Genomic DNA, 21,593 nt, shown 5'->3' with positions numbered 1-21,593 from the left:
AAGTCCGAAGTGCAGATAATGCAATGTTTATTGGGTTTAGTTTCCAGCAAACATGTCCCATAACTCTGAGGTCACAGAACCTTGTTTCCCAGTGTCCCGTTCCCCACCTTCTCAGTAGGTATAATTATACCTGCAATGCACGCCCACCATCCCACCCCTTACAACTTATGGTCACGCTCCGTTTCAGAGGGTCATGGGTCTGGGGGTCTTCATCCCACCCCTTTTGTGCCCCAGGGGAGGGGTAAGGAGTGAGGTTGTGCTACAGTCAGGGGCAGGCATTTCTCTGGCCTTTTAGTGTTTTACCTCCCCCCAATCACCCTTTGCCCCTCCTGACTGGCTGTTTGACCTTGCCTTGAGATAGGAGTTGAGGAAGTCTTCAAATGTACGCTCATATATTACACTCCCACCATGCCCAGTAACACTTCTACTGCTCTTATCTGTTCCCATTATACGAACAAACCCATCTGGCTTAGGCAAAAGCAGCATACACAGTGTCTGCCTTTGTCCTTAGTAAGGGTCCCTTTATTCACACATATTAGTAAGAGCGTGTGTGTGTGTGTGTGTGTGTGTGTGTGTATATATATATATATAAATCAAACAGGCAAGCAAAACTTAAAATACTATCTCAGGTGAAATTACAAGCCAGTATCCTACATTGGCACTCGCACTCCTAACACTCCTTCTTGAGGGACGAGTGTTCATGCGGTGGGCAGGGCAATTGGCAAGATGCTGGGTGGAATCTGGACAGAACTTTCTGACATGACGAAGATGGCTGACCACGATGGGTGACTGACAAGCTCCTCTGGCCCCATGGAACAGATATGGTGACTGCCAGTATTGCCAAGGTATGCCCATGGATGGACTGCCACTTCTGGTCCAGGAGAACCAGCATGGTGTCGTGAGATTGCATGATTTTGGATAACTGGGATGACGAACGATGGCTTCAGAACTTCAGAATGTGTGATGAGATCACCCCAACCCTCGAGTGCCACAAGCCTCGATTTAGGAAAGCCAGGCCAGTGCCAAAGCGAATGGTTATTGCCCTGGGGAAGCTGGTGCTACCTGACCAGCTCAGACAACATTTTCAGTTCCGAGGAAGGACTGGAGGCTAATAATGGTAAGATCCAGGTAGTACTGTGTTTTTTTTTAATAAATATTTACATTACCTCCCGGCGGTGGTGGGAAAGGGGTTTGGTTCCTTCCCGGGCCCTAGGAAGAGCTCTATGTATGCTCAAAAGCTGGTCTCTCTCTCACCAACAGAAGTTGGTCCAATAAAAGCTATTACCTCACCCACCTTGTCGCTCTCTCAAGTTGAGAACGGGAAGCCTGCAAGGTGTACGAGTGAAAAATCAGTTATTGGCTAAGCTCTACTTATATGGCCCCATCACCAGAATATCTCAGAAGCTTTAATATATTTATCCTCACAACATCCTTGTGAGGTAGGGAAGCGTTAATATCCCCAGTTTGCAGGAACAGAAAGATTAAGTGGTTTGCCCTATGTCACACAGGAAGACTGTGATGGAGAAAGGAAATGACCGTGTCTCCTGAGTATCAGGCTAGTGTGCAAGCCACTGGAGGGATTGTTCAGGTTCCTGCCTGAGAAAAATAGCTGGTTCACTTTGAAAAAAAGAGATAAAAGAATCACCAGGGAGTTTGCACAGGTTTTGTAGGCAACACAATTATGTGCAGTTATTCCCAGGGGACATGAAAGATGTTCTAATAATCCCACCTGTGCCTGGCCTCATGTTCAGATTCGGCAGCACTCCAAGGATTCTGTCCCAATATGCCACCAAAACAAATATAAACAACCCGTCCGACCTCCAAAAACAATCCCCTTTGGGATCAAGAACATCAGACATCTCCCTCTTGTAGGTTTGTCGTTTAAGCTCCAAAGGAGATGGTATAAATTTTCTCCTTTGGTTCCGACATGTGGATACAATTGTCATTTAGAGCTAATTCACGTGGAGATCAGACTCACTGAAATCAGAGTCCTGATTATCTGAACAGCACATTTATATTGTTTTTTTCTGTTGCAGAATAAGCACTGACAAGGGAAATGATGCCCACGCCGCTCGCATTCTGAGAAAGGGAAGCGATTACTTAGGTAAGAATAACATATTGCAAAATAGAGGGCGTCTCAGAGTATTAAAACTTTTATTTCTATTTTTTTGAAAATGTGTTTTGATTGTAAAGAAATGTGTCCAGTCGGCATATTTGCCACATGTGTCTGGGGGAGATCAAGGATGTGGATTGTTTCATTAATTATGTACAGTGATGTGGTGCAGGTGATGGACTATTCTGGAGGTAGATATTCTAAGAACACTGGATCCTCAGCTGGTGTCGGTCAATGTAGATCCATGGAAGTCAATTCCCATTCATGCTACCTGAGCATCTGACTCATCGTTCTTTATCCACAGCTGAATCAGCAACTCCCACTCCCCCCCCCCGCCCGTTTAGTTCCTAGATTTATATCCTCTAGATGTGGGACTAGTCACACTCGCAGACTGCTGAAAGAGGGGAGCAGTGTTTTAGAGAAACCTCCCATTGTCACAGCCAGTGCGTGTTCTGGTGCATAGCGTAGCAGATGCACTTTCAAAAGCCATCAGTCTAACTCCTTCCCCGTTGATATACATCCTGAAAAACAATCTTTAGAAACATGAAAACTAGCGATGGTCAAAACAATGGATGGAGCAATTCTGTCAGAAAATGCAAATTTGACAAAAAAATAACATTTTGCAGGAATGCATTGATTTTGATTGAATTTTGGATGGGAACACGGCTAACCAAAATATGTTTTACTTTCTCATTTTGTTTTTATAATGTAGAAATGTTTTGCTCTGATAAGGTAAAAATGTTTCATTTTGAGTTTATCGTATTGTTTTATTTCATATTTACTTTTATATTATATTAAAACTTTAATAGTCTATATTATATTAAATATCTTACATTACATTATTATTTTAAAATTACTGAAAAAAATCAATATTATCAAAAATATCTTTTCAATGTTTATGAATTGAAATTCTTGTTCAGAATTACCATTCCTGGGTAAAGTTTGAAACGTCAACATTTCATTCTTATTTGGAATGAAATCAAATTTCAAAATTTGGATTTAACCATGGAATGGAAATTTCCTTTTCTAATGAGCTCTAATTTAAACCAATAAAGAAAATGTGTAAGGCCAGATTCACCAAGGGATTTAGGCGTTGGAATGCTCAGTGTTATACTGCCTAACTTTTAGGTCCCTAGAAAATTTCTAGGATTCACAAAACCTGAGTTAGGACCCTGGGTCCCCTATGCCATGGGGGGAGGGGGAGGAGAGAAAGCTGACTAGGAATGGGGTCCACAAAAGCCAGCATGCTGCGTGGGGGGCTCGCCAATGGGAGAATGCCCTAAGCGCTGTCCCTCAGGAGTTCAGCACCTGAGTCCCGACTGCTTGTGATCAATGGGCAGGAGGACAGTCCTGTAGACCGGCACCTAAGCGGCTTCTTTTGAGAAATGCAAGGGAAGGAAGTGTCGGTGCTCATGCTGGCATCACCAACCTTCTAACGTTTATTCTGGTGGTAAAAGCAGTCATCCAAAGTGTGGGAGACCCAAGTTCAATCCCTCCCCTGATAGGTCGGGCCCCCGGTATAAGGAGTGGAACAGGAGAAATAGGGTAAAATTTTAGGAGGGAGTTAATTGTGTGTGACATCAGAAACTCTGAAGTACAAACAAGGCGCCAGGCTACTGGTACACATACTCTAGAAGCTCATCGTGTAACTCTGGCAACTCAGTATGGTGAATACAGATCCCTTTCCTACAATTTTGCCTGCCTGCCACGTACCTTATTGTATGAAACAACTAGCCTGGCCCCATAAAAGAAAGTGGACAAGCACCTATGTCCTATATCCTCACCTTAATAGCTTGCTGTACAAAGAGTACCACTGACCAGGGGTGGAATTAATCAATCTGGGTAACTGTATTTGAATCTAGTCATAATAAATTATATTGTAATAAGACAGCACTGGGTGAGCTCTTGGCAGTAAGCACTGAATGTGGGACTTCTATCTAGTAGAATGATTTCAGAGTGGTAGCTGTATCAGCAAAAAGAACAAGGCGTACTTGTGGCACCTTTTCTCAAATAAATGTGTTCGTCTATAAGGTGCCACAAGTACTCCTCATTCTTTTTGCTATCTAGTAGAATATAAGCCTCTACTGCCTGATCATTCATTAGCCATCCCTCGATTTGAGGAGGATCTCTACCATGGATTTACATATGGGTCCTGAGATAACTCAGGAATCCAATCCTGGAACCACAAATCTGCCCACAGTTGGTACAGACATTTCGTGGCCGGCCAGCTCTCTGCTGGGAGAAAGTTCTTTCTTTTTCCTACCGCCTGTGCTAAGAGACCCATGGCTGTTAGTTCAAAACCCATAATGGAGTCTTAAACCTCTGTTAGATCTCACCAGAGAACCACACGGTATATGATCAGAATGACCCCAAGGAATTGATACTCAGCCTTTATTTGTCTCTTCTTTCCATGTAATGCTCGCTTTCTCCCTTGTGGGGAACAGCACATCTGGGATAAATGTTGAAGGGGAATCACACCACTGTGACCGAGTTCATCTTGTTGGGATTCACGGACAACCAGCCCCTGAGAGTCATGCTCTTTGTGGCGTTTCTGTTGATCTACCTGCTCATCCTGGTGGGGAATCTCGGGATGGTCACTTTAATCAGGATTGAGTCCCGGCTTCACACCCCCATGTACTTTTTCCTCAGTAACCTGGCCCTCTTAGATGTCGGATACTCCACTGTCATCGCTCCCGAGACACTGATGGCCTTTGCAGTGGAGAGCAAAGCAATTACATTCACTGGGTGCGCTCTGCAGTTCTACTTCTTCTGCATTGCTGTGTCCTGTGAGTGCTGCCTGTTGGGGGTGATGGCGTATGATCGCTTCACAGCCATCTGCAGCCCATTGCTGTACACCGTCATCATGTCCAAGCGGTTCTGCGTGCTGCTGGTGCTGGGGTCGTACCTAGCCAGCTGGGTAAATGCAACAGTTCAGACTATATTTATATTCCGTTTGTCCTTCTGTGGATCAAACATCATCAATCATTTCTTCTGTGATGTGCCCCCCATCCTGAAATTGGCCTGCTCTGACACCCACATCACAGACACTGTTCACTTCACCTTTTCTATTGTAATTATAACATCTACTCTTGACCATTGTCATCTCCTTTGTGTACATTGTGGTAGCTATTCTAAGGATCAGCTCCACGGAGGGCAGGCGCAAAGCCTTCTCCACCTGCACCTCCCACCTGACGACCGTCACCATCTTCTACGGAACGGTCATTTTTATGTATTTGCGGCCCAGTTCAAAGTACTCCATGGACCAGGACAAAATCATCTCTGTGTTTTATACCCTGTTGATCCCCATGCTGAACCCCCTGATCTACAGCCTGAGGAACAAGGAGGTGAAAGAGGCTTTTAGGAGGATGATAGGAAGGTTTTTTTTCTCAGTGAATGTAAAGGTGGAGACTTTATTTTGAATAAATAAATGGGAGTAAGATGGAGGAGTCACTTCTCTGTGTCGTTATCTTGAGTTCCGTGAATCACCAAATGTGTTTGTGTTGCATCAAAAGACACTAACGGTCAGATTTTCCAAACAGTTCTGCATCCACCCACCAGCTACTAGTTCAGCACTTCAGCAAGTCGTCCAATTTTCCAAAGTGCTCAGCTGCCAGTCAGGGCCTTAAATTCAGAGCCCAGAATCATTGATCTCAATGGTAACTGCTCCATGCTGAGCACTGGGGCAGATCTGGCACCTTCATGAGGGTCCTAACTGGTGTAGTAGGAAGAGAGCCTGAAACAAGGGGCCCAGTATGGGGCCTACAGCCTGAGCAAGAGTTGCGGCTAGAAGCAAGCACTGCTCACAGGTGCAGCATAACTCCGCCAGCCTCTCGGTCAGACTGTGCGTGTGTGGAAAAGTACAGCCACTGGCAGGAAAGGAGCTGAGGCTGCAAAGCAAACATCGCTAGGCTGGAATCACAGGCTCCTGTACTTAGCACTAGGAGCACCCGGGACATCAAGCGCTAGAACATCCGGACACCAGAGAGAGAACCAGAACCTGCTGACCTCCTAGGTGTCGTGACATGATGAATAGAGATGTTTTGGTTATACCACCCCATACATGGAGACGGGTAGGCTTAGGTGACATCAGAGGGTGCTACATGACCTCATCAGAGGGCAACGCATCAGGGGGCAGTACAAGCCCTATTGGTAGTAGGGTATAAATAATTATTACAATAAAGCAACTTGTTCGGCCCAGGGGATGCTGGTAGGTCCATCCAGTGATTAAGCCAGCCGTTCCATTGTATCGGAGTGCTCAAATTTGAAGGGTCTTGTAACATATAGGACACTTCTCATTGTGCTTCACCACAATAAACCAGGGCTTGGGTGCCTTCGTTGCTTAGCTCATCTGTGGTTGTCGATTTCTTCGATCGTGGGGTGTTGTCTCGGTTACCTGCAGAAGCTGAGACGTACACACACAGGGGTACACATGCAGCCAAACAACATCTGTCAGCGCTCTGAACGAACACTGACCACAACTGCGAGCTGAGCAGTACTGAAAATCTGCTTCCAATGGTGGTCACTGAACACTTTAGAAAATCTGGTTGTAACCACAGAAAGGTTTTCAGTGGGACCATTCTTCTCTACTGAGAGATATTACCAGTTCCAGCTCCACTCCCTGTACTAAGCCTCCAGAATATATCTCATCCCTAGGGCCCTACGAAACTCACAGTCCATTTTGGAAATTTCACAGTCATAGCATTTTAAAAATCTTGAATGTCACGGTTTCAGATATTTTAAATTTCCCAGTGTTGTAACCCTGGGGGTCCTGACCCAAAAGAGGGTCAGGGAGCAAAGCTATTGTAGGAGGGTCATGGTATTGCCACCTTTACTTCAGCACTGACTTCAGGGATGGGTGGCTGGAGAGTGGTGGCTATTGGCCAAGAACCCAGCTCTGAAGGCCGTGGTGATGCCAGCAGTAGCGGAGAAGTAAGGGTGGCAATACCATACCCTGCCACCCTTCCTTCTCCACTGCTGCTGGCGGTGGTGCTGCCTTCTGGGCTAGGTGCCTGACCAGAAGCTGCTGCTCTCTGGTTTATAGGTTTATATTAGAGAATATTTTGGCTGTAACACAAGGGACCTGCAGGCCACATCCTGTATGTTGAGCTAAGACAAAGTTCTCATACATATGTTTGGGACCTTTCACCTAGATAGATGGTGATGAGCTAAAGCATAAGGTCCATGTATGCCTGCGACCTGTACCATAGAGGATGGGTTAAAGCAGGTTGGCATAGGTCAGGGAGGATGCAGCTAGAAGTACCCGTGGTGCATAGCGAACTCCCATAATCCCCCCCACACACACACACTCACACACCGGGGAAGAGTTGGGGGAGCCCCAGCCAGGTTCCGATCCAAACTGGGACCTGGTCCGGAACCGTGGGGAATGGGATCGGGGTTGGGAGGTCCCAGAGCCCTCGTGGGAGGGGGCCATGCAGGAGCCGTCCGGGTCTGGGCTGCGGGAGGTGATAGGTGGAGGCTGCTCGTCTGCACCGGAGGCCGGGACTGCAGTGAAGCCCCGCTTGTCATTGGATTCACCCGGCTGGCTGGAGCGCGGGGTGGGGGTGCGGCACCGGGCCCACCCCAAGTTTAGTCATCAGATGCAAGAAGAGTTTCTTAAAGAAGCCACATCCTTTGTCCCCCCGGCCCAGCACTAAGGGGGTCTGCAACCAGTTCCTCCTGGCTGGAGGAGGGCAGGGGCCCTGGGGGAGACACCAGGACAGGCTGAGAATGGCTAGCTCAGTCCTCGAGAAACGCCCCCATATGCCCCCCAGACCCCTGCGACCAGCCCAGAAGCTGCCTGTTCCCCTACTTGTCCCCCTAGCCCAGCTCCCTCTGCCCTGAACATTGAAAAGACTCACCTGCCTGCAGTGGGGGAGGCGGGAGCCCGGCTGGGAGCTGCAGGAGCTGCACAAACTGGGAGCGAAACAGCTGATACGCGGCTTTGCACCAAACACTAATGATTTTCCGTGAGTGCTGCAGCCCTGGAGCACCCACGGAGTCGGCGCCGATGGGCGTGTGGGTTGCTCACTGGCATAGGTTTGCCGCAGGGTTTGAAGCCTGGAGACCGGGGCACATCTGGCTCCAGAAGTGGAGGACGCCCCCTAAACAAATGTGAGAATCCAACTATTTACACAACTGCTTAAAAAGTAAACTGAAGACAAGAAATCTTGGAAAAAAGAAGAGAGGGATGGAGGAAAAACAGTGAGAACCACTGACAATCACCTTGCTGAAAAAGGAGGAGCTGTTCTAGTGATTGTCATGGGTGGTAAGAAGGAACTGAGAGGGTTCAGGCCCAGCCGGGCCCCCTTTTACCAGCACAGGAGGGTGCTAGAACTGGCCCGGCGGATACCACCGAGGGAAAAAATATCCTGTGACTGTCCATGCAGCACACACACCTAACATGAAAGGGGCATGAACGAGCACCTGAAGAACAGATTTTTTTGTTCACTGGAAAGTCTGATTTTAAAAAAAAAATCATTTTGGGTCAAACCAAAACCAACTTTTTTGAAATGTTCAGTAAATTAAAAAGTAAAAAATAAACATAAAAAAGCTGAGCCGTGTGCTCCAAGGGGTTCCCTGGAGACCGAGGTAGCAAACGCAGGGCTTGGGGCACTGAGCGCCGGGGCTGTGGGTGAGCGGGGAGCAGCCCAGACAGGAGGACACAGAGAAGGAGCGAAGGAGCCCCAGACACAGCCAGAGAAGCAGTAGTAGCGTGACCTTGAGGGGAAAAGCTAAGGCTGTAAGATTTTGGGTGAGCAAGTGTAACATTCATGTGATTTTTTTATGTCTGCTGGGCTGGGTGCTTGTATCAGTGACAGCAACAATCCATCATGCAGTTCAAACAAAAGCTGGTGGGGTTGGTGCTGGATTTTAGAACCGATGGGCGTTTTAGATCCTGGGGGAGTTCGTTCCTCAGCACTGGATGGCTCCGGGAAAGCTCTGTCTCTGGCTCAGACGAGCCTGCCCCACCCCCTCCTTCATTTGTCTCATTCTTCAATGGTCACCCTGCGCGGCCGAGGACATCCTGCCATTCAGTCACCCCGGCTCAGGCCTGTGGATAAGGCTGATGTTGCTAACTTTATGTTCCGGGTTTAGTGTATGTGTCCTAGGGGGTCGCACACTCGGTTGCTGCTGGCGGGTGAACTTATTGCACACACCAGAGGATTCTCACATCCCTCCATTCCCACCCACAACCTTCCTGTGCGCCACCATCCCATGCCCCTCAATTGCAGGGGCTCTGTGTGCCCCCCAAACTCCCTCATCCTCCCATACTAGGGACCCCTGTTTTCCCCTCCAATGCCAGCGGCATTGTGTGCCTCCCATTCCCCTCATCCCAACAGCTTTGTGTCCCCTATTCCTCACTCTCCCAATGCCTGGGTCCCCAGTTCTCCTCCATAGCAGGGGCTCTGAATTCCCTTATCCCCCCCATATCCCCTCAATCCCTCCATAACAAGGTTCTCTAGTCTTCCCACCCCCCATAAGGAATTGTGTATGCCCCCCATTACTCCCTCCCTCTATACCAGGGCCCCCCTTCTCTCTCAGGCCAGGAGCTCTGTCTGACCCCCATTCCCAACTTCCCCCCCCATGCTAGAGGTTGTGTGTGTCCCCTTCCCCCAAACCCCTTCCCCTCAATTTCATGCTGTCTGGAGTGACTCACTACTGTGAGTGCCAATCTCAGGTCACTCTGGTAGAAAACATGGCAGTCACCCCAAGCCGATGGTGTGGTCTATAATTAGATTTCACCAACCAGTAACAAATGTGAACTCCTGGATCACTGTTCCAGTCTTACCGGGGAGTCACAAACAGTCCACTTAAGCTCTCCAGCCCATTTTACCATGCAAATAAACTGGACTTAGTGATAATAGTCACATAAACCAAAAATCACTCCACATCAGGTTGCTCCCAGTCCCAAGACACCAGTCACTTCCCCCTCATTGATTGGTACTCTGGATCTTACACCAAGGACAACACTGGTAGCCAATTGTATAGTTAACTAATTATAGGTTTATTAGCTGAGAAAAGAAATGAGTGTTCTTGAGGTTAAAGCAGGTAAAATACATTAACAGGTGAGTCAAAGTTTGTATACCCAAAAGGACAGCAGAGATGTAGTAATCTGCCAGTTCAGGGCTACCCAGAATAACACTGGGGATCTCCATCTTCCTGTTTAGTTATTCCACCCTGTTAGAATCCAAACAGTCCAGAGATAAAGGATCTTCCTTTGAATCAGTACTTATAGCTTCTTCTCCACACAACAATCAGAGCAGTGTTCATACTCACACAATGGCCAATTGCTTTGAATTTAGCACTCTTCATTTGCATTCAATGAGTTATTTAATTACAAGCTTAAACATAATGTAACTGCCTGCCTTTACATTATAATAAGAAGAGATAAATGAAAACAATACAAGTAACATTCCATTAGTTTCATGAAGTTCTGACATCTGAATACACTCTTAGATTAACACACACTTTGATCTAGGCCTATCTAATTACCAGGCATGCATAATGTAAATGTAATGTACTAGTAAACAACAAGATATAGTTAGGCGAAAACAATACAATTAACATCTCCTTTGATCTCTATTAACACACAAGTGAATTGGCTGAATATCCACTAATACATTTAACTCCTTTGATAGTCACACACAAGTGAATGGGCCTCTGGCTCTGGCCTGAGCAGCTTTGTAAGTCTCACATCTGCCACCAGGAGTTATGTGAGCCCTTCAAACCAGGGTCCCGCATTCTCCCCCCATGTCATGGGCTGTGTGCATGCCCCTGTTCTCCCATCTATACATCCCCATTCCCTCTTCCATCGCTCCTCCATATTATTTTTTTCTGGGAGATCAGTCATTCAGGTGGCCAACATCTTACACTCCACTGGGAGGATGGGCAGAGCTGAGCTGATGGTGTTGTTCTGCTGGAGGCATTAATCCAGCCATCAGCTGGTTCTTTGATCTATAGACAACTGCAGAGGTGCTTGAAGATGTAGCTGTGCTAAACGGATGGCAGGGAATTCATGTGTCCCCCATTTCCTCTTTCTGGTTTACTGATTTCTACTAAACTCAAAAGGGTTCAGGCCATTGGTGCCCAGGGCACTGCCTGGAATTTTGGAATTGATCAGATGAGGCATTGAAAAGTTATCCCATTACAGACAGAGAGACAGACAGAGAAATGGCACCAAGCGGGGTGTAAGGGCGTTGCATGGCTGGCCAAAAGGTGACATTTCTAGGGTTTTTTTATCCCTTGGATGGGGCAGAATCCACCACTTCCCTTCCTCACCCATCCCCCACAATGTAAATGGAGAAAATGTCTCTCATCAGTAGCCAGCAAAGCTCAGTCCAGATCCACAGGGGCAGGTTCCTCCCCGTGGTGGGACTGAGGTGGGCCAGACAGAGAAGTGGGGGCTGCGCTGTACATCTTGTGGGCACCCTACATGTTGATTTTGTTAACAATGCGCGTTTAAACATGTCTTTTATCCATGTTATCCTCAAAAGGAGAATAAAAATATACACAGATCGGTTTTAACCTTCATCTATGGCAGCGAACTGGTGCAACATTTATTCACAGAAAATCAATCGGAAAAATATCTGTATTCAGGATGCTCCTCTCTCCAAACCTCGTCTCTCTCCTGTAAACCATTTCTCCTGTTTAAATTTCTTTGGAAATTCTTGATAATTTATACATAACATAAATCCAAAGGGCAGTACGTGACATTGCACCTGGGAGCACAGATTTCTTAGCAGCACTAACTGCCCTCCCTGGCTGCACCCCACAGCACCCCAATGCAGAGGGTGGCCGGCAATCGCAGGGGGAGTAGCCAATAGCACCAGGGTGCCTCAGCCTTACTGCCCTGGGTGAGAGGGGTGTGCGGGGCAGAGTGCAGGGGAGATGGAAAGACCATTCTCAGGGGTGGGATGGGCTTGTGGGGATTCCCTTTGAATCCTCAGGGTCTGTTGGGTTTGCTGCCTGCATCCCTCCCTTCCCCATTACGTTACGCTGCAAACCTCCCTCATTGGTGTCTCTGAACTACTTTTTCCCTCCCATGTGGTTCCCCATGGAAGATGAGCATCAGGGCCAGACTGTTCAGTGTCAGATTAGCCACAAACGTAGAGGTTATTGATGCGTTAAGTAGCAGAAGTGGATGGTGGGTATTCGGGGGCTCTTTGGAGGTTTGCAGGTCACTACATGGTATCACTGCACCAGTAAAATGCAGTGGTGAGGACAAATTAGGGATTTTGGTCATTTGGTCCTTAAGACAAAGATGCAGAAACACCACACATGGGTCTTTCCATCATCTTTAATTTTCCATAAATTCTATGGGATGTGAAATGTGAAAAAGCATTGCTTCTTTATCTGTTTGGAAGCTGAAAACTGTGTCTGATATTAAGAGGAAGCAACATTACATATTTAGAAGATATGGGATTTTTTCACATGCCACATTTAAAGAAAATTAACTTCTGTAACTTTCTGCTCACAACGGAGTTTCTCAGCCTCTTTTTTACTTCGATTTAAAGGCTTCCTTTAGGCTCTCCAGTGCCTGCTCTTTGGTTATTTTACCCCAGTCCTCAGGGAGATCAGCAGGGAGAGCATCAAACTCCTCAGCAAACTGGTGATTGAATTCCTTGAAAACAAACTTCCAGTAATCGGAAGCCGTGATGCTGGAATCTGGTTGGATGCGCCAGTCTGGAAAATATTTCCGATAATTTTTATAAGGATGAGGTTCCCATTTTGTCTCTGTACATCTGAATCTGTTATTGGAAGCCACAGAAGAGGAGCATATATCAGAGGTAAGTATCTCTGTTGTTACCCACCGGTATTCCCCTAATCCTTGAGGTCGATGCACTGCTGCAAAATGCTCTGTATGTGCAGGGGTTCCTGCGTCACAGGGGACTTTACAGAATGGACACTGCTTCCCACAGCCAAACACTCGCTTGAAGATCTCATCCTGGGGCTTCACTGCAAGTTTTGAGAGTTTTGACTGAATTTCCAGATTTTCAAAAGTGGATAAAACTTGTTTTTCCAGATCAGGAATAAACTGTTCTATAAAAGCTGAAAATTGGTCTGCACTTGCTGTGTTTTTAAACAGTATCACTTCTAAGCTGTCCCTGGGAATGACTAGATCCTGCTGCAGCTTTTCACGAATGTTGTCTAAAAAGGCAGAGACTGTCTTAGTCTTCTCACCTTTGGAGTTTTTCAGAACATCACTGAGTTTATTAATTATTGGGGAGAAAATCCTTTTCTCCAAATCCCCCAGACTTGCCTTCTCTCTGTAACGTGTTAACACGTGTTTCCGTATCCAGGTTTTGATAAAATCTACATAATTCCTTGTGTATTGCACATAATTGTTAAAGTCATTTTCTTCCAACAGCTGCTTCAGAACAAAGAATTGGAAGAAGTTCCGGGTGCTGTACTCAATAGACTGTTCACTGCTGAGAATGTCATCCACGATTTCTATCCCAAGTCTCTTGTTCACATAGTCCACCAGGGCAGGTCTGAGACACTGATCACAGAAATTCCAGGCCCTATCTTGACACTCGTCCTTCTCTAAGTACAGAGCTTTAAATGTGGAGAGATACTGAGGTTTCAGTTTCCCCAGACATTGCAGAGGGTCATTTTCTGTAATGAATTCTTCATGCATCTTCTGAAATGCACGAGCTGCATCCCCCAAAATGTGAAGCTTCAGCTCGACTTCAAAACAAGAGCTGATGTGAAGGTTTTGACAATTAGCCTGCTGAAGCTGCTCGTTAATCATCCGCAACAACTCTCTGCAATAAGTATCATCATAATCTGCTTTGCCATTTGCCTTTTCTTCAGTGTAACTATTGCACTCATCTATTAAGAATTTAGCCAGAGCCTCTGTTTTATGCCAGCATTCCTGTGTAAAGAACTCTTTCACACCTTGCAACGCTTTTACAGCTGACTCTGATATTTTCTTACATTTGAGCACACTGAAGTCTAAGTATTCATTTTTCATTTTGAAATTTTGTGTTCTATAAGTAGACAAGCTTTTGGCCTCCTTTAACATCTGCCATGCTGCACTCCCCCTATTCTCTAGGTCTCTTCTCAAATGGAACTCCACATCCTTATATATGATGCGTTTCTGTAAAGGAATGAGTGATAATTCTGACAGTGTTTCTCTCCACATGGTTTCAAATTCTTTCTCCTGTTCATCATTATTTAGTTTGCATTTGCTTTTCCTGCAATGTTTCAGAAGCCTGTCAACTTTCTCTTCAATTTTTCTCTTGTACTCTGACAGGATAGCATCTGTTTTATGTCGGCCCTTTCTAATTTCATTTGCTTCTTCCAACTTGCTGAATGAATAACTCTCCAGTTCATTCCTCAGACCATTTGCACTTCTCCTAAAATCTTCTTTGTACTTTTCTATCAGGTGCAGATTTTCTGCTCCACTTTCAAAATATTGTTTTAAATTATCCAAAATCTTCTCTGCTTCTTGTCTCAGTTTGTTCTGTGCCTCATTCTTTAGTTTGGTTAAAACATTGGTGTCTAGTTTATCTGGTGGCTGATTTTGGATGAAAGTTTCCTTTTCAGATACCCAGAGATGCATCATCTTGCGGAAACCCCATTCCCATTCTGCATAATTTACAGACAACTGGTTATAGGCATCAGCAACAAGACTGTTTCTAAAGCTGAAGATAAAGTTTTCATGTTTTACAGCATTCCACATGCTCTTCACCCACTCAAGAAATTGGGGGATGTCCTTGGGGGATCTGTTTTGTGAACAGCCTTTCAGAAATTCAAACAAATATTTCTTTAATTCATAAACCTTTTCACTGTATCCCATATTCACTGGAGCCATAGGCGGGACTCCATGCCACAGAGCAGGAATGTACCAATTGTGTTTTTCCAGATCATAATCCATAATATCAGAAAATGTCATCTCCCTGCCTTTCTTTTCCATGTTTGCTGCAGCTTTGGTCATTTCATTCAGCTGCTCCAGAAGGTGTTTCCTGTCCCTCATGTTTTGTTCATGCGCAGACACATCACTGACGTTCTGATGCACAAACTGGCAGTTGGCTTTTTGCCCTATTTCCTCCATTCTGAGGAAGGCATGGACCACAATTTGCAGAATATCCTTCATTTCGGTGGCGTTCTCCATGGCCATGTTAACGATAGTTATGTCACTCAGTCCAACAACCAGTGTGGCCAGCTCATTGTCGTGTTCATAGCTATCCTCCAGCTTGGCCAGTTCAGGGGCTTTCAGGCCTTCGGTGTCTATCACCAGGATGAAATCACAGCCCAGCTCCTGTTGAAAGTTCTCTGCCACTTTAATGAGTGACATGAAGGCTCCTCGCGTACATCGGCCACTGCTCACTGCAAACTGCAGGCCAAACATGGTGTTGAGGAGGGTGGATTTCCCAGTGCTCTGCACTCCCAGCACCGTTATAACCAACATTCTGGACCTTCCCCCCAGCTTGGCATGGAGCTCAGACAGAACATCTGTCACCCACTGCAGTGGGATGTTGGATACATCTCCATCGATCAGCTCCATGGGAAACCCTTCCAGCATCAGGTCAGCTGCTATGCCTGGGAGATGGACAAATTGTCTTTGGCTTTCTGCCATTTTACCTTCTTTAACCACTGAGCATTCAGCCTCATAGAACTGCCCCAACTCACGCATGAAATGCTCCACCCCTAAGGAACTGGCAGAGATTAGTTTATCGTGTTCTGCAAACATTTTGGGGTCGTCTTTTGAGTTTTTGCATTTCTCTTTATATTGACCCCGTAGTTTAGAAATATTCTCCCGAGCAATGTGATCCAGGTCAAACTTCATCCATTTCAGGAAGTAATGTTTCTCCTCGGGAGGCAGTAGGCCTAGTCCAGTAATAAATGTAATCAAAGCATCAGTCAGGTCATGTTTATTCTGCTGGACACGTAACTCTATTGATTTCTCTTTCAGTTGAGACTTATATTTCTCCAGAGGGGTGTTTCCTTGCTTTTTCAGTCGGCACAGCTCTTTTTCCACTTCAGCCAAGTTTTTCCATGGCTCCCCTTGGAGTCTCAGCTTTTCCCTCTTGTACTTTGCCACATCTTTTATGTGTACGGTGATTTCCTTGGCATATTCACTGGCATGCTGACATTTCTTATTATCCTCATCTACCTGGATGCCTAATTGACGAGCAGTCTCAGCCACGGCTTCTATACTCACTCTCTTGGGAGAAGACTTCATTACAGCTGCTATTGCAGACTGCAGAGCTTTTACATAAGCCGCCTCATTTGTGGCACGTCCTTTCTGCAGCACACGTGAGTTGTTCAGTTTCAGCCCTGGGGCCAACTTTTTCAGGAATCCCAGTGTTTCCTTGGACGTCACAGCCTGATTATTAACCATGAAGTAGTATTTAGTGGCTGATCCCTGCAGAGATGATAAGAGCGTGTATTGTCTCTCGTTGATGCTCTCAGTAACTATGAACACTGCTGAGGAGATCTCTGTTAAAAAGCTGAACTGTGGCAAGTGGGACTCTATGTCTCCGCGCAGGTTTGCAACCGCAACAGGCTCTGGGAAAATATCTGAATTCTCTGTCCCACTAGGGAAATACCAGGAAATCTCGACCAGCCCATCTGCGATTTCCCGAGGGACGTTCCCAGACTCCATGTCCCGATGGATAAAGAAATCGTGGTGCTGCTGGGAGAGGCTGAGAATCTCATTGAGAAGTTTGGACTTGGAGAAGTTGCAGCTCCCCACCCGCACAAAGGAAATGGTTGGCATTGACGTGAGCACCAAGCTCTCCTCTCTGAACCCTCTGCTCTCTGCCAGGGAGTGCGGCCTCCACTTCCTCACAATGTCCCTCATGGCCCACAGCATTAGGGTGCACTTGGGGGTGTCGAGGGCAGGTAGCAGCAGAGGGAGGGCAAACTGGCACATGGACATTTTGGAGAGGATCTCCTGCTGTAGGAAACTGTCTGAGCAAAGCAGCACGGCACAGAGAACATCGAGGGGGTGCAGGGAAACTCTGGTGTCAGTGTCACTAAAATTCAAAATATCATCTAACCTCTGTTTCTCCTCACTGCCTCCTTCATCATCAGTTGCCCTGTGCACAAGGCTTGTGTTTCTGGCCATCATATTCAGAGCCACCAGTTTCCTCAGGAAATGCCAAGGTAAATCTGCAAATGTCTCTGGAGTTCCATTCTTTAGACTTTCCTGGCTGATTTCAAGGACATCACTCACCCTGCGCTTCCTGCTCAGATGCTCCTGTAGTTCTAGCTTACGAAGGAGTTCTTGAAAAGCTTCCCCCTTCCCTGGAAAACAAAATGAAAAGATGATCTGAACAGCTTTCTGAAGACAGGGATTCCCAAACAGAAACTTTTGTTATGTGGCAGTTCATGTTGTAAACTTTGAGTACTAACTTAATGGAAAAATATAATGGTAACTGGCAAGGAGGGGCATATGGGACTAAGACCTACCCATTAGAGCCCGCTCCTTTATTTCTTTAGACAAATAAATACTTTGTTTCACATTCATTTCTTTCCCCTCTTTTCTCCAGAAGCACAGTGAAGAGAGCAGCCGGAGCTGGGATGGGGAGGAGGGACTCAAGGCCTCTAGCCCTTTCAGTGCAGCACATGTGGAGTGTGTGGACCGGACGCCTGAGGAGGCAGGGGCTGAGATCAGATATGATCTACAGAAAACACAGCTAACACAAAACTTGAAAAGCAAAGAACTTAAAAGATGAACACTGCACAACCTCTTTTCCTCCAACCAGAGAGACATTTTAACCCTACCATAATCCTCATACCGCTCAGAAAACTGCAAACTTAAAGTCTGTCCCCAGTGTAGTAGAAGGAGAGAGCCTGGGACATGAGGCCAGGTATGAGGCTTGAGGCCTAAACTAAAGTAGTACTCAGGCCCTGCTGATATAAAGCAAAATTCGCAAGAGTCAAACTATGAGCAAAAGTCAGGCCCTGTAACAAAAACACACCTACTTTCAAGTTCACAGAACTTGGCAAGAAAAGGACGGGCACTGCAAAAACACACACATTCCTAAGAAGTGCTAGGCACAGGACACTCAGGCAATCACATTCCAGAAGAGTGGTACCAGAACACCCCGATATCAAGTATGGTACAAACACACTCCCAAAGATAACAAGACCCCCCTTTAAGATAAGGTCAGGATGACAGTATGATGGATAGAGATGTTTGATCGAACCAACATGTACAAGGTAATGGGTGGTAACAAACCACCTCAGGGGGGTGGTAACTAACTATGTCAGAGAGGTGTGCATACCCCGCACTTGGCAGGTCCTGAGTACTACTTTAGTTTAGGCCTGAGGCCTCATACCAGGCCTCATGTCCCAGGCTCTCTCCTTCTACTACAAGGGGCAGCAGCAGGGAAAGGCTTCAGCTGCTCCCCATGCCAGAGCCTTTCACAGTACCTAGGGAAGTCTCTGGCATGGAGGGCTGCCAGAGCCTTTCCCTGCTGCCACTTTTTCTATACAGGGAAGGGTTCTAGCAGCAGGGAATTTCTTTTCTTCCCAACAACTGTCTCCCTTCCTCCCTGTACAGATGCCCTATATTTACACTTGAAAAATCTGGTTGCCCCGATTGTGGGGAGGGGAAGGTGGGAGGGGAGAGTAGGTGTGGGGTAGATGGAGGCAGGAGGAGATGTCTAGTGGCTAGAACTCCACTCAGTGGCTTCCTACTGGCCAGGAAGAACAGGGATCAACTAACAGGCTGTGGCTCTAAGCACCCCACTGAGCAATACTGGCCGAAGCTTATACAGAGAAGCCCCTGTATTTGTGCCTCCAAGTCACCTACCATTTTCCATGGTGTCTCGGTTTGAATCTCAGCAATTTTATCTGCAGAATACCATGAAAATTCTTCACTCTCACAAGCACCATTCACACCTGGCAGTGCCAAGCTCTTCTAACAGTGTTCACTCCCACTACAGAAGGAAGGGTGATAAGAGGAAATTACCTTTCAAAAGGTGTGTCTCCTCCGGTTCTCTGGCTTGTTGACTGTCTAATTCCAGCTGTGGATTAAAACCACCTTTCTCCCCCTGCTCTGGGGCTTGCAGAGTCTGAGATTCCTGATTTAATCCTTCCAGCAAGAAAACAAGAGGAGAAATGAGTTATTTAATGAGTAATTCACTTCAATCCCTTCCTGTTTTTGTGTGTTTGTTTTATTTAGTACGTTGCAACTGCCTCTGTATTTCATTACAGTAACTCCCCACTTAACGTCCTCTTGCTTAACGTTGTTTCGATGTTACGTCCCTGCTCCTTTGCAGAACATGCTCGTTTAAAGTTCTGCAATAATGTTGTTTGTCCACCTGCTTTGTCCATGGCTGGCAGCCCCCCCTATCAGCTCCCCTACGCCCCCCCCCCCATCTGCCCACTGGCGGACCCATAGATCAGCGGCTTCCCCCTGCTCCACCCGCCTCCTGCCCCCGGCAATCAGTTGGTTTGCAGCATTCAGGAGGCAGGGGAGGAAAGGGGGACATAACATAGAGATAACATAACATAATGTTAAGTGAGGAGTTAAGACCTATTTATCTAACACAGTGGTACAACGCAGCACCGTGACACTTTGGATAAAGAATGCAATGGACTCAGTAGCATTCTGACTTCTGAACTCTTGTAAGAGAGATCGGGGTTAATTCTTAGTCCCATTCCTTTCCGATCAGAGAGCACTAGAGTGGAGCTGTGCACTTGTTTATGGTTCTGGCTCCCCGCTGCATTCTATCACTTTTCGCCAATCAGTTCCCAGTAAGATATGAAACATTGATAAATGATGTCTTTCACTTCCATTATCACCTCAGATTACATTGCCTTGGTGTGCTTCCATTGCTGTACCATGTTACATAACCTTGGTGGCCCTGTCACCATTAAAAAACTCTAGTTAGAATCCAAAGAGGTTCTTTGGAGCATTGTGCCTTTGTTGGTGCCTCTGCCACAGAAACTGTGGCCAAACCTTGACAGACCATTGGTCTTCAACTGGCTTCATTTTCGGGTCTATCTCTAGCTCTCTTCCACTTTTAGGGCATTTTGCTGGTCCAGCCCCATGGCAAAAAATACTAAATTCTGGGGCACCTTGGAAAAATGCCAGATTCCATGGCTCTGGAATCAGGATGTCTGAGGGGCTCAACTGAGATTCAAGGGGCAAGTTCACACTTCTCAGAGCTGTTGTTTCAGGCAGATGTCACCACAGCAGTTACACTCGCTCGCACTTCACGTTTTCAAGGTTATCTCCGCAAGCACAAAAGTTTTAAATGTTTTTTTTTAAATGAAAAAGTTCAGATTCTGGATCATAATTCTGCAGCAAAGGGGGAATTCTGTGGCTGTAGAATGGCATACAGAGGGCACTGGATGTAAGCAAGGGAAGATTGCCTTCTGTCCATGGCCACAACTGTTGGGTTCTCAGGTGACCTCCTGTGAGTGTAGATATTGTTAAACCAATACGTTATTTAATGGATACACAGATCCTGTACTTAGATACAGTGTCATATTTCAAAAGTTTCCTCTATTTTGAATGATTTCACAGGTTTGAGGGAGATCCCTTATATGTAAAGGGCCTCATCCAAAGCCCACGGAAGTCAATGGAGTTACACCAATTTTAGCCACCTGAAGATCTTTTTGTGTCTCCTTCTGTTCTGTTGCTAAATGTCTATCATAAAGGTTCTATAAAATGTCATTTCACATACAAGTAAAGAAGGCTAAGAATAACTGTCTGGGAATTATATGTTTGAATTTTATCATTTTCATGCACTGAATTCTCACCCATAACTTTGCAATAACAGAGATTTTCCCATTAAACATGTACTGTATCTATTTGAAATGAGTCCTTGATCAGTGTTGCAATTATTACATTTTTTTTCTCTTGAAAGACACACACACACACACACAGAGACACACACACAAAAACCACAAATATTAAAGAAAAACAAAAAAAACCTCCAACAACTTACCCCATTGAGAATGTTGTAAATCCTGATTTGTGCCTGGAAACATGGTTTCTAAACAGTCCAGAAACTGCTGACAGGCCAATTCCCCCTTGCTCTGTATTTGAATTAACAATTTTCTAATTTTGGCCTCTGTATCCGATATTCTGTTCATATTGTCATAGTCCTCATCTGTGATGATGGAGTGGGCAAGTGAATCATCCAAGACACCATCTGGGTCATTTTGAACAATTGTAATCCATTTATTGCGTTCTTTGCTTATAATCAAGGATTTCTCACCAGTGGCCATTGTTACTGAAACAGGAGATCTGTAATAATGAAAAATACAATGCTTTTCAGACAGGGAGCAAGAAATCATTTGCGATGGTGCCAGAATTAGATTCAGTTTAGCGAGTAACAATCTGGGATTCTGCCTTCCTCAGTATGAGGCACTCAGCCTATTCAATGATTTAGCGTCTGTTAGAGGGCTTTCCCTTCACCCTCTCCCCTGGTTCTTGGTAAGGAGAAGCACAATTTTTCTTCACAATCAGCTGGGAAAATGTGGTTTAAAGAAGAGAAGGACAGGAAAATAT

The 21,593-nt window shown here is 45.9% G+C and overlaps 1 protein-coding gene and 1 pseudogene across 1 annotated transcript; one reads left to right on the top strand and one right to left on the bottom strand.

Moving 5' to 3' along the window:
* Positions 1–4,571: 4,571 nt before the first annotated feature.
* Positions 4,572–5,532, top strand: LOC135978191 (olfactory receptor 5AR1-like; annotated as a pseudogene).
* Positions 5,533–10,191: 4,659 nt separating this feature from the next.
* On the bottom strand, positions 10,192–17,292 carry LOC101940641 (up-regulator of cell proliferation-like). Its single transcript, XM_065579223.1, has one exon. It carries the CDS (start codon positions 17,190–17,192, stop codon positions 12,612–12,614), a length of 4,581 nt encoding a protein of 1,526 aa, XP_065435295.1. The 5' UTR covers positions 17,193–17,292; the 3' UTR covers positions 10,192–12,611.
* Between the last annotated feature and the right edge of the window lie 4,301 nt (positions 17,293–21,593).

The sequence above is a fragment of the Chrysemys picta genome, unplaced genomic scaffold, assembly GCF_011386835.1.
Source record: "Chrysemys picta bellii isolate R12L10 unplaced genomic scaffold, ASM1138683v2 scaf163, whole genome shotgun sequence".
Classification (NCBI taxonomy): domain Eukaryota; kingdom Metazoa; phylum Chordata; order Testudines; family Emydidae; genus Chrysemys; species Chrysemys picta.
The sequence above is the reverse complement of the archived record's forward strand: the minus strand, read 5'-3'. Positions and strand labels throughout refer to the sequence as shown.

Coding starts and splice junctions, on each gene's coding strand:
- LOC101940641 (XM_065579223.1), bottom strand. CDS start 17,192: ATGATGGCCAGAAACACAAGCCTTGTGCACAGGGCAACTGATGATGAA.